Here is a 16,487-nt window from a genome sequence, read left to right as displayed (position 1 = left end):
ATTGTCTTGGTGATTAACATTTGGTTCCTCATTACTTATGCAAATTTCTACAGCAGGCTTGAACTTCTCCTCAGAAAATGGGTTTTTCTTTTCTATTGCATTGTCAGGCTGCAAATTTTCTGAACTTTTATGCTGTTTCTCTTTTAAAACTGAATGCTTTTAACAGCACCCAAGTCACCCCTTGAACACTCTGCTGCATAGAAATTGCTTCTGCCAGATACCCTAAATAATCTCCCCCAAGTTAAAAGTTCCACAAATCTCTAGGGCAGGGGCAAAAGGCCACCAGTCTCTTTGCTAAAGCATAGCAAGAGTCCAGTTCCCGACAGGTTCATCTCCATCAGAGACCACCTCAGCCTGGATTTCACTGTCCATATTATTATCAGCATTTTGGTCAAAGCCATTCAGCAAGTCTCTAGAAAGTTCCAAGCTTTCTCACATTATCCTATCTTCTTCTGAGCTCTCCGAGCTCTCCAAACTGTTACAGTCTCTGCCTGTCACCCAGTTCCAAAGTCACTTCCATATTTTTGGGTATCTGTACAGCAGTGCCCCACTCTACTGGTACCAATTTACTGTATTAATCCATTTTCACATTGTTGATGAAGACACACCTGAGACTGGGTAAATTATAAGGAAAAAGAGGTTTAATGGACTTGTGTTCCATGTGGCTGGGGAGGCCTCACAATTGGGGGAGGGAGGCCTCACAATCACGGTGGAAGGTGAAAGGCACATCTTACATGGCAGCAGAAAAGAGAGAATGAGAGAGCTAAGTGAAAGAGGTTTCCCTTTATAAAACCATCACATCTCATTAGATGTATTCACCACCATGAGAACAGTATGGGGGAAACTGACCCCAAGATTCAATTATCTCCCACCAGATCCCTCTCACAAAACGTGGGAATTATGGGAGCTACAATTCAAGATGAGATTTGGGTGGGGACACAGCCAAACCGTATCAGCAGTGGAAACAGGAAGACAAGGAGAAATTTAAGCTACACTGCAAACTGAGAAACTTGTTAAAATACTGGACACAAGGATGAGAGAAAAATAAAAGATGAAACCGATGCTGCCAGACTGAGGGAAAGAAGGAATATCTACTATCAAAAGAATTAGAGTAACTGAAATGAGTAATGAAATGAGTAAATGAAATGACAGTAAATGAAAGCCATTTGAGGTGGCAAGGCCCTAAGGCATAGAAGAAAGGTTGTTGTGAAAGGCCAAGTTTAAGGTGACATTGGTTGTGACAATCTGTACTATGGTACTCTGCCCCAGTTCCCACCCAGCTCACATCCTTTTCTTCACTACTATTACTTAATATTCTTTCTTCTATTTGTAGATCACAGCTTAATATAAGAGGATTGTGATTAGTTGGTGGAAATTCTATTCCTTAGTCAAGCACATTTTCTCCCAAGCTATTTTCCTCTATTTATTCACATTAGTGGTAAAGCTCACTGTCGTCATCAACTCTGAATCTAATTTCTGCTAGTGAGAATAACAATGACCAAGTAAGTATACTGTTAAGTGTGGATTTATAGCCCATCCGTTGATTTTTCATTAAGGCCACTATCTTGAATTTTGCCAGTAAAAATATTATGTCCTCGTTGAGTCTCTCCCTCACCTAATTCTGTATTTGTTTATACCACTGCTTATACACCGTTACTGCATTTAACAAAATTTACTTTTGATAAATTTAATTGATGAGTCTACCACACAAGAGGGTGAATGTTTTAAAGTGGTAAGAATAATGTCTTATTCTTTTTTAGCCTATTTATGCCTTGTATGTGACAGTCATTAAAATAAATGTATATTGAATTCAGTTTTCCCTGACTACATGATTCTATAAATTCAAAATTTATCTTTGACCTTCTGACTTCTTAAAAACCTGTACATGTAGAATCTGCCTAAAATGCTGCTTGCTAGTAGCTCCTGCTTCAGAAAAAAGGACATGCATTTAATAATCTGACAGTTAAATTTTGATCATAGATTGCTTTGATATATCTTATTAATAGATCTAATGACTGCAACCAAATTATGGAAGTGATTCACTTACATTAACTAAAGCATCCTGTTGGAATACATTTCCCAGGTTCCCAGAAGCACCAACTTTACTCCAAGCAAGATGTCACTGAAGTGACACTCATCCAATTACATTTTTAAATTTACACACACTGCAAAAACAATGGTAAGTTCTTGGTGTTGCCATATAGAAATAACATATTTTACTGTCATATTGTAAACTACTGATTCTGCAAGCGATCACTTTGTTTCAGATATATTCGATCTACAAATTCCTATCAACTTTACCTATTAGAAAATGAGAGTGTTTCATTTAAATTCAGTAAAAACTCACTAAAATGGACTCATCTTAGGTAAGGCCAGTCTAAACTACTGAAAAATATTAAATTACACAACTTAGATCATTGTTTCCGTGGGAGTTGAGGAGAGGTTCGTGAGACACGCTTCACGAACTGGATCTTAAAGTTAGACATTTATATCAGCAGAAACAACATTCTTAAGGTAGCAGGAAATAGGACCAGACCAGCACATACATAAGCAGAGAAATAAGATAATGGAAGCAAAGAAAAAGGGTTATGGATAGTGCAAATTGAAGCAGCCACTTCATATAGTAATTCCCTGTTCTCATTTTTTCTTTTTTATTTGAGATGGAGTCTCACTCTGTCACCCAGGCTGGAGTGCAGTGGCACAATCCTGGCTCACTGCAGCCTCTGCTTCCCAGGTTCAAGCGATTCTCCTGCCTCAGCCTCCTGAGTAGCTGGGACTACAGGCCCCACCACCGTGACTGGCTAATTTTTTATATTTTTAGTAGAGACGGGGTTTCACCATGTTAGCCAGGATAGTCTTGATCTCCTGATCTCGTGATCCACCCATCTCCGCCTCCCAAAGTGCCCTGTTCTCATCTTGTAGCTACTTGGCAATACAGGAGCTCAAAACAGAAAAGCCACAGAAAAACAGAAAAACACACAAACCCAAGTGCTCTCCATGCTTGGTTTATACCTTAAAATTAGGCATCCTAAATGGAAAGACACTAGTCCTAGTGACTATCCCTCCCCAAGACAGCCATTGTTTTAATGCTTCATCTATAAGAGAGCTCAAATTCTAAAAATTACTGACTTCAGAAAGACAAAGGGTGGCAATTACAGGGCATGTGTATCATTACTTCTTATTCCTATGCCCTTGCTAGAAATATCACTAATCAATCAGAGTTTGCATGCAAGTTCAAATCAATTTGCTAATCCTGTGTTGGAATGGGTGTAAAGGTATCCTTTGCTATCTAAACCCTTGCTATCCAAATTTAGACAACAAATGGGTTCAGATAATTTATTTTTTTATTTTAGATAAGGCTATTTGGAAGACACGGTACTGTGTACCATGTGGAGTCATGCCTTCCAAAAATCCAAGACATAACAGATTGGAATCTGTCACTTTCTGACCTTTCACTCTCTGCACTCAGGAAAAAAAAACAAGACTCAAATAGCAAGGAATATCAGCATTTTTCAATTTGTGCTCAGTTACGAGGAAATAGAAAACTTCACCTCCCACACAACTTATATATATGTATACACACACACACACACATATATACATATATATGAGCTACAGTAATAGATGCCTGATACAGAGGTTGTACATAATTAATCAAACCTCATGTTTCTATTTTGTCATAAATAAGAGGTATCTAGTTCGTGAAATAGAAAAAGTAAATGCTTATCTACAGTCGCAAAAAAAGAAAAATCATGTTTTAAGGTTTTTATTTATGTGGGCTGAGTGCCGAATATCTTAATCTCATAGTCAGCAACTAAGTGCGTTAAGGACTTAGTGCTTATTGTTCCTTATTTTATTATCCTACCCAAGGCAGGAAGATTCTTCCTCCTGTTGGCCCATGCTGCTCATCTTTTAACTTGAACTTAGAACCCTCCAGAAAGCAGAAGAGAAAGCAACTAGAAGACTAAACAGAAAGAGAATGGTAGAATAGGAGGCACTGGACAAGAGTGGTCTACTTTGCTCAGAGATGTGGAATAACCATCTTACTAACATGTTCCTTATAATTTACAAAGAACATTCTGTCACGATTACTTATTAAAATGTCTATCCTAGATGAAGAGGAACAGCTGTGAAGCTCAATGCTGCACTAAATTATTCTGAAAAGAGTACATACTTTTCTTATTTATATAACTGAATTTACAATATGACATTCACTACCTTAAAATATTACATTACTATTATGGGATAAGGTTAAACATTGAGCATCTCTTTATAAAGAAGACAAAACAAAAGCAGCACACAAACAGCCTCCCTACTACAATCTCTCAACCAGCAGTTAGTAAACTCCCCAACAACCAGAATTACTGCATAGCCTTACTTTTGCACAATAAACAGCTCTTAACTACTTTAAATGTAATATATGCTCAATAAAGATTTGCACAGTAATCTCACATAACAGAACCCTTGCATGAGGTAGCAATAAGCAAGTCCTCCTCAGTTAACACCCAAGGGAACACTGACAAATCCTAATAATTCATCCAATGAAAATGTTCTGTTGATTGCCTACGATAAATTAATTATATTAGTCTTTCACTGTGCTTACGGTTTTATTATTGTTGTCAATATTGATTCAGTAACAGAGTTTGAAACTCAGGAACCTTCAAGGTCACTTAGTATAAATCTCTCATTTTGTAAGTGAGGAAACTAAGGTCTACTTTTTCCACAATGCATATCTTGACACTTGTCACTTCTTTTCCTGGTCCCCTAGCTGAATAAAAGAGAAGTTTTATTGCATATTTTTGCTTAGGTCAATTTTACAAGGTTAATATTACAAGTGAATGGGCATTCCTCAAATGCCAGTCTCTGGCATAACACTTTGTATATAGCAGATACTCATTTGAGTACTTACAAACTGTTCTTAAAGTCCTCAAATATAAGTAAATGATAAGGCTTATTTTAATTTTCATTTGTACAATTTTAGCATGCAATATTATTTTCTAATGGAAAAAGTAATGCAACATAATTCTTAATCCATCTTTCATAACAAGACACTTCTGTCTTTTCTACCACTATGAAGCTCATTTTCCCCAAATAATACCAAAAATTTACAGTGAGACATAAATCAAATCAGTCCTGCACATGCCATCATTCAAGACACCTTTCAATGGAGAGAGCAAATTGGTCAATTATTTACACACGTACATATCTGCTACCCAACCTAAACAAGAAAATCAACAGGCTTGAAACTGCTTAACTTGCAATTAACTTTTGTCAACAGGGAAGACAATTTTATCAGTTTCAAATCATAGGAGAGCAAGGAATTGCCTTTCTCCTGGAACCAGAAACCGTGTTGGGACACAGCTAGGCTCAATACGGATATGCAAACTGCATTCTAAGCCTTTTGTGTGCTTGGTATTGAAGACAGGCTAAATTCAGGGTAGGTACAAGTCAACCTACTAATCAAAAATATATGGAAGCCAGCTGATGTGCTAGTCAGTCTCTATTTTTAAAGCAAAATGAAAATCACAGACTTCCACTTAAACTCTAAAGTTATGAATTTATAGTACGTTTCCCACTATAGTTGAGGGAACAGTATTTCTCGCCAGAGTTGAGGGAACAGTATTTCTCGCCAGAGTTAATAAACCACCTGATTCAAAAACCAAGAATAAAACTGAACCACTGCATTCTAGGATGTGGGACTGAAAATCAGCACTAATATGGCATCACTATGTAAACCTTTTGGATCACCAAACTTAGCTCCCTGTAACTAGGATGGAAACGAGATTAATCACTTAATATCTAGATGTTGATTGTCATCATCATAAGAAAGTAAAACAAAATTGTTCAATTTTGGTTTTAACTAGAATTCAGAGAACATCCAAAATAGATCACATATATAATTCTACTTTTATTATAATTTTAAGCCTAAAATATAGCAGATACAGAAGTATATATGCTTTACAGGATTGAATACAGATAAGGAACTCTGATCCCAGCATTTTTTCTAGGGTCTAATAAGGAATCAGTGGAATCTTATAGGTCTTCTGTCACTGTTTGTCTCTTTCCATAAAGTGGGTAAAACGACAGATCTTATATGACCGTTTTAAGAAGAGGTTTATGAGGTCTCACCTGCAAATAAAGTTACAGAAATAAAAACAGTAATTGATAACAAATTCTTTTAAGAATCCCTGAATTTGAGTATGTGCAGTATTGGAATATTTTCTAAAATAAAACATCAGGATTTCTTTTGAATTTTCAGGTACGAGTTTAATACAAGCTAACTATCTCTTATCTGAAATGCCTGGGATCATATGTGCTTCCGATTTGTTTATTTATTTATTATTTTTACTTTTTTATTTTGAACCGTAGTCTCGCCCTGTTGCCCAAGCTGGAGTGCAGTGGCACGATCTCGGCTCACTGCAACCTCCACCTCCTGGGTTCAAGGGATTCTCCTGCCTCAGCCTCCCAAGTGGCTGGGACTACAGGCGCACAATGCCACACCTGGCTAATTTTTTGTATTTTAGTGAAGACGGTGTTTCACCATGTTGCCCAGGCTCATTGCAAACTCCTGAGCTCAGGCAATCCACCCACCTTGACCTCCTAAAATGTTGGGATTACAGGCGTGAGCCACCGCGTCCAGTGTGCTTCCAATTTATTATTTTGGATTTCGGAATATTTGCATATGCGTAATGAGTATCTTAGGGATGTAATCCAAGTCTAAACATGAAATTCATTTATGTTTCATATACACCTTATACACATAACCTGAATTTTTATACAATTTTTTTTTTTACGGAGTTTCATTCTTGTTGCCCAGACTGGAGTGCAATGGCGTGATCTCGGCTCACAGCAATCTCAGCCTCCTGGGTTCAAGTGAGTCTCCTGCCTCAGTTTCCCAAGTAGCTGGGATTATAGGTGCACACCACCACCCCTAGCTAATTTTCTGTAATTTTAGTAGAGACGGGGTTTCACTATGGCCAGGCTGGTCTTGAACTCCCGACCTCAGGTGATCTGCCCACCTTGGCCTCCCAGAGTACTGGGATTACAGGCGTGAGCCACCGCACCTGGCCTATACAATATTTTCAATAATTTTGTGCATGATACAATGAAGTCAGGTGTGGAATTTTTCACTTGTGGCACTAAAAACGTTTGGGATTTTGGAGTGTTTCAGATTTTGGAGCATTTTGAATTTTGGGGGATTTTGGATTAGGGATGATCAACCTGTATCTATGTTACAGCCTCACTGCATGCATGTTATTCACTCCCACTCATGTAGGTATGATCTCAATTCACAAACAGGCAGAAACCATCTCAATCCTATTTTTTCCATAGCAATTTTATTCTATCAGGGTTTCAAGTAAAACTGCCTTAAGAAGGTAAATAAAAGGACTTACTAAATTTGTTTATTGCTGCTTACACTAAAAATTTTTCACTAAACTAGGAAGACACTGAGAGATAAAAGGAAGGGAAAACTTGCTTTGGTATTTCTTTCTTTCCTTTTTTTTTTTTTTTTGAGGTAACCAAAGAGGGGTGCAATTTAAGCTAAAAGAAGTTTGCAGTTAGGTTGGGTTGTGGCCTTGTTTTAGGTAAAAATACATGGGTTACTAGTTTTTTATTTTTTTAAACAACAAATAGCTTATTTTGGAATTCTACTTTTTAGAAAATACAAATAACCTTACACCATATTCAGTACTAAAACACATGCCTACTAACAAATCTCCTTCCTAGTGAGTAGATTTGGACCTTTTGTCTATGGAGTAAGAATAAGAAACATGCAAGCTTGTTAACCTAGACTTCAGTTGAAGGTATTCATAATCATGTTATAGAAACATAACAGTGTCAATTTTGTACCAATTTATTTTCTATAATTACCTTTAAAATATATTTCCAGCTCTTAAGAAATAGTTTCCAATCAACTTTGAATGCTTTTTTTCCAGACTCATTTAATGCCTGATATTTCAATGGGCGTACCTTTATCAAACAGTATTTTAGTTTAATAAACAGAATAAATTAATTATGAACTGATAAATAACTCATTGTCCAGTCAAAGGCCTACATCACATACTATATTTATATTTCTAGAGTAGGAGGACAAGTACAGACTTGTTTGTGATATGCAAGCCCAGTAATTTAGAAACTATGATAAACCAAATGCAAAACCCATTTGATAATTTTTAAATGTCACATTTCTTTTGAGAGTAATTTAAAATTCTCATTAATGGTACCAAAGGATGATTCAGGAAGTAGTACAAAACTGTTAGTCTCTCAGAATATTATTAGGTGATAGAATAATTTGTAAAATAATATTATTGCCTCAAAAATGTGAAATATCTAAATAACTGCAATCATCTATTAAAATTATTTAAATTTAATACATATATACTATTTCTTAGGAGAATATGGTAGTAAAGGAGTTTTCACTTTTGATATCTTTATTTTTATAGTCACTTGATGAATAATATAAATCCATTCTTGTGGAGCAGGGGGTATGAGACTATTAAATATATTCACTAATCTTGTTTACTCTCTACAAATGTTTATTCTGAAATTTTAAGTATATAAAAATCATTTTTGCAAATAGGATTTCTAAAGTTGAACATTAGATGCTAGTAAGTATACCATTACAATATTAAAACAAAAATACAAAATTTCATATTTTGGGATTCACGTGTTTGTTGCCCATTATTTTTTGAGAGTAAGCACCAAAAACTGGAGTGCACTCTACTTCAGAAGTTTTTCTCATGTTAAAGTCAGAGCAGTTCGGCTGTAATGGATACGCAAATATCAAAGAATAATTAAATTTACACATTATTTACCAAAAAGTGCACTCGACTGTCATCATTATTCAAACATTTCACTCAGTTGCCTCTACAACTCATTTTAAAACTATAAAGTGAAGACTCCTTTCCCCTCTTGTTCTCATAAGAAATTAAAATATACATTACTAAATCAACTTTTAAAATTTGTCTCTCTTAAAATATTTTAGTCCATTAATTTGGATATGCCACATCTGAATGTAAAAATCAAAGTGTTTAATTCAATTTAATGATGACTTCAGAAACACAAAATTACATCACGTTACTAGAGGTTAAAAAACAAACAAACACTGGTTTTGTGAAAACCTTGATGGTAAGCAAGATATTCACCATCTCTTAAATTATAGCTTTAAAAAGGGGGTGAGAGTATCCATTGAAGAATAAAGACTGCTTTCTGTCTCTCTCACACACACACACCCCAATCATATTTATCAGACCTATTTTCAAGTTGCCACAATATGACTACTGTCAAAGCCAAAAAAATACTCCTTTAAAATATTTAAACTTCATTTTAAAATTAAAACTGAAAGCAAGATATTCAACTGCCAACTACTGTTGATGAAACTATTAAAGCCTGCACTGACCTACTTCATATCAGCATCATGACGGCATGGATGCATGCCAAGAAAATAATGAAAATTACTATATAACTAACCTTAATCTTGTATTTAAAAAGTATCACTTTAAAAATGTGTAAATACTGTACATGCAATGCCAGTTGCTTTACGATATGTTTTCAAAATGAGAAAATGAGTTTTGATATTTTAGTACTCATATTCAATGATGGCCCTGCAAAGATTTCATTTCCATTTTCAAAATCAAGGCTTTTAAAAATACCATATGAAATTCTCTTTTTATACTTCTATTAAAATCCATCTTTTAGGCCAAATTCCAAATATTACTTTCCATTTAAAAAATATTGCTGCACTTTAAAAAAAAAAGGCAGTTAATGAAAAATCCTACAAAACAATGCAAGTTCATGTTCAAAGAATATTGCAATGGCTCTAACAGTGGATGGACTTAACTCGGTGTATTTAATTATTAAAAGATTCCCACTAGTCTTGAGGAGTTTAATCTAATGCTGAAATATTGTAAATTTTCATACGAGAAAGTAAAATAGCGAAAGATATTCCATCAATGATTTCTTTTAAAAAGACACACAAATGGCAAGACATTTAATTCCCTATGTTTTAAGCAAAAAAAAAAAAAAAAAACACACTTTGTTGTAAACTACCATCTTAAAATATTTTATACTAAAGAAGCACTTTCTTCACAATCAATGCAAAGAATAAATTCCCTGAAAAAGAAATTTAATATTAGAATAAAGGAGGCAAAAACATTCAGAAACAGCAGCTAACCCAACTGAAAAGGAAGAGACACATTAGGTCTTGTGCTGCATATCAATATTCTTACGCACAATATGTTTGGGTATCTGTTTGGTGAAAATTCACAATACACTTCTTCCTCCTTCTACGGCTGCAAAAAGGAGTAAACACATTTCACATTCTCCAGTTTCAAATTCATGCCACCATCATGCAATATGACTTAATTTCGACCCATATTTCTGTTACAATGAGTGAAAAAATAAAACCAAAAAACTTGTTTATCTGCACTCACCATTGAGGAGGGGGTAAAAGCATTTTTTAGTTAAGGAGACAGGGGCTGATTGATGCAAAGTCCCCACACCTCCAGAGGTCCTACAAATGTGTACCCGACTAGGGGAAAGCTACATTCAATGAAAGCATCAACCTCCTCCTCCGCCCGCCGCCCCCCACCCACTTTGCAGCAGAAATGTGCCTGGGCTTTTTCACCCCAGCGATGGAGGATCCTCTTACCAGATGGAGTTCTTGATCTTGTGTTGCAGCGCGCTGGCCTCTGTCCCTGGCAGCCCGGGCACAAGGGCTGGCAGGGCCACCCCCGAGTTGGGGGCGCTGGGGGGAAGCTGCTGATGGGCATCAGGCTGCTGTGGTGGCGGCTGTTGTTGTTCCTCTGCCATCGCTGCTGGAGGGGTGGGAGGGAGCGAGGGAAAGATGGGGGCGCGGGGAAGGGTGAGGGAAGAGACCGGGAGGGGAGGACGAAGGGGGGGAGAGGAGGAGAAGGAGGGGGAGGGAGAGGGAAAGAGGAGGAGGAAGAGGAGGAAGAGGAGGAAGGAAGCTGGATAAGCTAGGCCTTTACCCCAGGGCTCGAGTGAGTCGCTTTCGCCTGCCGCCTGGGGGACATCACCGGGGAGACCAGCGGCTCCTCACGGCCGGGGCGCTTCACCGCGGGAGAGGCATGGCGGCGCCCCTCAGCCCCCCGCTGCCGCCGCCGCCTCCTCCCGTCAGCGGCCGGGGCTGTGGGGGGTGAGTTGGGGGCGTTTGAAGACGAAGTAGGGGGGGCAGGCTCCCCCCAAAATCCAAGAAGAACGTTTGCTCAGGGATTTGGCGGCCGGGCCTTCCTTCCTTGTCCCCGGGGCTTTCTACTCCGGGGTCCCCGCGCTGCTGCAGCCCCAGGCTCCGCTCCACGCCACTCCCCACGTCGCCGCCGCCACCGCTCGCTCCCGGCCCCGCCGCCGCCGCGGCCGCCGCTGCCCTGCCAGCCCCGGAGGCAGCACAGTGCGCGCAGCCGCACTGCGGCCCGGCGCAGACCGCACAACACCTACCGCTCCGCCGGGGGGGCGTGGACCAGGGTGTGCGGGCAGCGGGCGCGACGGGCAGGGAGGGGGGTGCACGGCGCGGAGGGCGGCGCGGGCCAGCGGGCCCGGGAAGCGCGCCGCTGGGGGCCGGGAGGAGTCGGGCTCGACTGGTGGAGAGCAGGAAAACGTGGGGGAGGTGCTGGCGAGAGAAAGAGAACTTGCGTGAGGAGGAGGAGAAACCAAATTTAATAATATTTGGCGTGGAAGTGGGATTTGGGACGGGGGAGGCAGCTTCAAAGCAAGTGAAATCATTATCCTCCCTCCCCTGCACATGTGAGGATTACTTCCTCCCTGAGTAAATGAAGAGAACTGAAGCAGGTAGGACGATAAACTGACTTTTCCGAAGCCCCCAAAGAAGAACACACGTTGGAATTAACCACCCTTTAGGTAATTCGGTTTTGAACGGAAATCGCGAGTCAGGAGCTGGGTTCAGTGCTCCTCGGTCGGGCATTCAAAGCCCTCCAAATCTGGCCCCACTTTAGCTATCCAATCATAACGGCCTCCATCCCCCTGCAAGAACTCCCGGCTCCAATCAGGGAAGTCTCTATGCCATCCTCAACGCGCAGCAGATTCATTCTTCCTTCGTGCCTTTGCTCATGCTGTTCCCCTCCACCTCCCCACCCCATCCCACCCCCTTTCCAGGCATGCCCTCCCTCCTCCTTTATACCGCTCCCAATTCAACCCAGGCTCTAAAGCATAGCTCAAGTCGCGGCTTGTCAGGGTCCCTGCAGCCAAGGCCCCTGTCTGCCTCTGAAAGAAACGCATGTAGTACTGACAACATGGAGGCTCAGGCTTCAGCCACGAGCTCCTTCCTTTGGAGCCCGTTGAACACCCGCCCTCCCCCGGCAGACTCCGCACCGTTCCCCCCCTTCCCATTCATACCTAAATGATAGCTTTGCTACAAATAAGTCAGTCTCCTTTAAGAGCAGAAGAATTGGCTTTTCTAGGTGGGGCTGATCAGGGAGGCTGCCTGGATGTAGAAGACAACAACCAAGGCCTCTGGCACCAAATGGAACAGCTGTTCAGCTCACACTGACCTTTCTTTGGGCCCGTGGATGTTATGAGCCCTTCAGCTTTAACTTTTCTGATAGAGTCTCTATCAGGTTTCTATCTGTCAGATCCTCTGGCCACTTTCCTGCTGTGCGTGGACTTTGGGCTGTGAGGCTTTGCCACCTTTTAGACTCCTAGTGGATGGTGAATCTGATTGGCTTGGGTTGCCGGGCCTTTGAGTTCTCAGTTCCCTGCCTTGACCTGAAATCCTGTTGCTTTTGTCCACTGTGCCCTCTGTCCTGGCCCACAGACTCAAGGCGCAGACTCACACTGAATGCTTGCACGAGGTGAGGGGTGAGGGTGGGGCTGCGGGGAGAAAGAACACCTGTGTGCGAAACACAGCGCCCCCCAACCCCCACCGTGGCCTCTTGGATTACACTATGCTTCAACTACCCATTGCACGAATTGCATCACACAAATGAGCCCCCTTTTCCATATTCTGAGGTCTCTATTAGCTTAGCCACTTTAGGAAACTATAGGTGGTTTATGAAATTCATTTTGCATACATATCTTCATGTGGGTGTGTGAAGACAGTATTTTTCTGGACCAAATTGATAGACATGGTGTGCACTAGACAGAAGCTTTAAAGAATAAAAATAGCTAATGTTTGTTGAACACTTTATGTGCCAGACTAGCACTTTCCATACATTATCATAGTTATTCCTCCCCAAAAGTGTATGATGTAGGTATTATTATTCTCCCGCTGTTACAGATGAAATGGAAGCTTAGGTTAATTAACATTCTTAAAATTACCCAAATAGTAAATGCAGGAGCCAAAATTTGAGTCCTGGAAGTTTAATTCCAGAGCTTGCAAGCTATGCTGAAACTGGAATTAACGCTGAAAATTCTTGAATTGTAGGTATATATATACGTGTGTGTGTGTGTATGCCCTATATCACGTTGAGGAAAGTTGCCAAGTTCCCCAAGATTCTAATTTTTTGCCTTGCCAAGAGAGAATGATGACTCCAAGTTGCAACACCCCGGGAGGGGGAGATCCTTAGGAAGTGGGAGACTCATCAAGGGGGTAACGTATCTGAGGCCTGCCAAAGGCCTTAAGAAAAGGAAGCTGAGAACCAAGAAGTTTTATAAAAAGTTCGCTACCGGGTGTCACACAGGCTGGCTTCCCAAGTGCAACTTCTGAGAGTTTTTAATGGGTTCCATAAAAGAGCCAGGTCACCCCAGCAGCCAGTAGAGGGCTCACGAAGCTGCAGCCACGGGCTGCCCTCTAGCGGCGGTGCTGACCGGAGTGTGGTGGTAAGCCTTTTCCGGACCCACAGGGAGTTGAAGACCAGCAATGGGGGAGGGGTGGCAGAGAGTATCAGACTGAGCCCTTATTGCTAGAGTGAGATATCCTTTCAGGGAGGAAAGGGTCAGCCCTCACTACTCACTTAACATCTGTGAGTGTTTTGTTCAAGTATTCAGAGAAGACTGAATAAAATTATGACATTAAGAAATCTGATGAAGTTACCCAAAATTTTGGGTGTGGACTCAAGCCAAACCCAGGGACCCTAAATAAAGGCAGGAGTGTAGCCATGTGCTTCTCATATTGGGACTCCTCTGATTGTGAAACCCTGTCCTGAGGACCCTCAAGGACCCAGAATCAATGTGGCTCATTTCCTCTGAGCATGGTTTTGATTCTCTGGTAAGTAAGGTAAGATATTGTAGTAAGCATGACTTTTTAAGATAACACACAAGTATATCCCAACCCTGAGGAGCCTACATTTATTCTCTACTGGGAAAGTGTACACCAGAGGAAAGTTTTGAGGAACACTGATATAGTGTGGTAGAAAAACCTGGCCTTGGAGTCAGAAGACCTGGGAATTCAAACCCTTTGTTTCCATCTCCATAAAAATGAAAATAATGATGTACATCACAGGGTTGCTGTAAGGAACAACATGTAAAGTGATAGGTAAGCCAGGGAAGTGTTGTCCACGTTTAAAGAGTATCTACAAGATGGATTGTGAGCACCTCAAAGGAAATGACCATTTTATTTATCCTAGTAGTCCCGGGACATAATTCCTGACTCCTGGCTATTGAATAAATATTTGTGGAATTTAGTAGTTACCTAACCCTCATTTTCCTAGCCCAATCTCTTATACTGTCTTGCTCTCTTATGTCTGTAAACCTTGTCTCCTTTATGAAACTGTAAACATTTTATACTGTCCAGACTATAGTATATACATTTATCATGCCTGATATATAGCAGTATTAGGCACAGGAAATATGAATAAATAAGACCTGGCCCCAACTTGAAGTAGTTTACGTCTTGTGGAGTAGAGCAACATATTAACATATATAAGATGATGAGTTATAAAATATAAACATATCCACTAGTGTTGTGGAGTCATAATGGAGGGAGGGATTGGTCTTGCTCAGGGTAGAAGAACTGGAGAAGGCATCATGGCTGGCATTGTAATTGGGTCTCGTTGGATGAATAGGATTTGAATAGGCAGAGCAACAGAGGGAAGATGATTTCAGGTAAAGGAAGTAACATGAGCACTGGTGTGAAGCCATGAAAGGGTACTGTTTGCTGAGGGAATCATGCATAGCCCGGTGTTGACTCTGTGATCAGATCCTAAATGAGTATAGGGGAGGGAAAAGAAGGAGAGGGAGACAAAAACCCATTTTACAAAATGTTACTTTGCATTATAGTTAGGATTGTTCTGTCAAAAGAAGGCCTGAAGATCGGTTTCATTATTGGTACATGCTGGTTAAGTGCTGAAAGTATGCATTTCACTTCCACAAAGTATGCTGGTTTACCAGATATGGAAAAGGTAAAGTTCTATCCTGTTCTCCTTCTTTCCCCACTCCTCATCCTCTTTTCCCGTGATCATTACTTCTCTGTCTTTTTCCATTGCAAACTTTCTCCTCTAGAAGCTGAAAGTAGAGTGTAATCACCTACATGTTAAGAGAACAAGGAAAGAAGGCTTTTCACCTCCCCAAAATCTTCCTTGATAGCAGAAAGTGATAGATAATTTCTTTCAGCTAAGCTGTTGTCTTTCAAAGTGCAAGTAGTCCAAGGAGGGCTCATATATATGTAAGTTTCAATGCTGTAATGTGATTGAGCTTTCTTTCAGTCTTTAATAGCATTAGACAGAAGAGGATGTGGGAAGGAGTGAAGAGGAGAAAAATAAAAGCAGCAGCAAGATTACAGAAGAGGGAAGTTGGGGGGTTCAGAACTAAGTTAATATTGGCAAATTTGGATACATGTTCTCAATACCAGGAGTGCTAATGTAAGTATGCTGTGAGAATGTGAATTCTCCTGTTAGAGCACAAATATGTCATTATGTCATTAAAACAATGTATAGCCCAGTGTTAAGGTCAAGTAGCTTAACTATTCAAATACTGTCAAGGCAGCAGGCTGTTAACACTGTCACTACCTGGCTATGTGACCCTATCTATACAAGTCATTCTTTCAAGTCCCTTTGCTTATCTCTAAGGATTAATGGGATAAAGTTCACATAATGTACTCAGCTCTTCAAGTGAGTAGTATGATGAAACGAATGCCAGCTCCCACTTTGATTTCACTTAGAAATTTTCCACTGTTGGTACCATATACATGTTTATGTTGTAACCTTCAATTCTTTTACCTTAAAGAAGGTTCAAGTTAATATCATCTACCTACATTTTAAAGGCAGTGTTTACTTTAACTTGGGCCAAAAAGGTCCCAAGTGGAAATTTGATCTCTCAGAAATTCAGGAAAGGAGTGGCTGTGAACAGAGGCAGATAAAGAAAAACACTACATTGTGACACTAAAAGTGTTATAGTTATTGACCTAACAGTAGAAGTGACAATGAAAAGACACCAGAGCCAACCCTACAGTGAGGAAGTCAGTGCCAGTGCAGTCTGAACAGGTGGGGCATAACCAGTAACTCACTAAGTCGATCATTTCTCCATTCCTTTCAAGGCACATTTGAGAACCTGCTATGTACAAGTTATTATGTTGG

The 16,487-nt window shown here is 40.2% G+C and overlaps 1 protein-coding gene across 5 annotated transcripts in view; it reads right to left on the bottom strand.

Moving 5' to 3' along the window:
* RFX7 (regulatory factor X7) overlaps positions 1 to 11,133 on the bottom strand; it is a 176,677-nt gene extending 165,544 nt beyond the window's left edge. For 3 of the 5 annotated variants that reach the window (XM_033190030.1, XM_033190027.1, XM_033190024.1), the window contains exon 1: positions 10,652 to 10,840. In XM_033190030.1, the coding sequence (XP_033045921.1) occupies positions 10,652 to 10,812 (161 nt within the window). In that variant the 5' untranslated portion in view covers positions 10,813 to 10,840. Of the gene's footprint in view, positions 1 to 10,651; positions 10,841 to 10,991 lie in introns of those variants that run through there. The other 2 variants (XM_033190025.1, XM_033190026.1) reach the window with 2 other exon arrangements.
* Positions 11,134 to 16,487: the final 5,354 nt, after the last annotated feature.

Source organism: Trachypithecus francoisi, unplaced genomic scaffold (assembly GCF_009764315.1).
Source record: "Trachypithecus francoisi isolate TF-2019V2 unplaced genomic scaffold, Tfra_2.0 Lachesis_group3, whole genome shotgun sequence".
Lineage (NCBI taxonomy): Eukaryota > Metazoa > Chordata > Mammalia > Primates > Cercopithecidae > Trachypithecus > Trachypithecus francoisi.
This window is presented reverse-complemented; position numbering and strand designations above follow the sequence as displayed.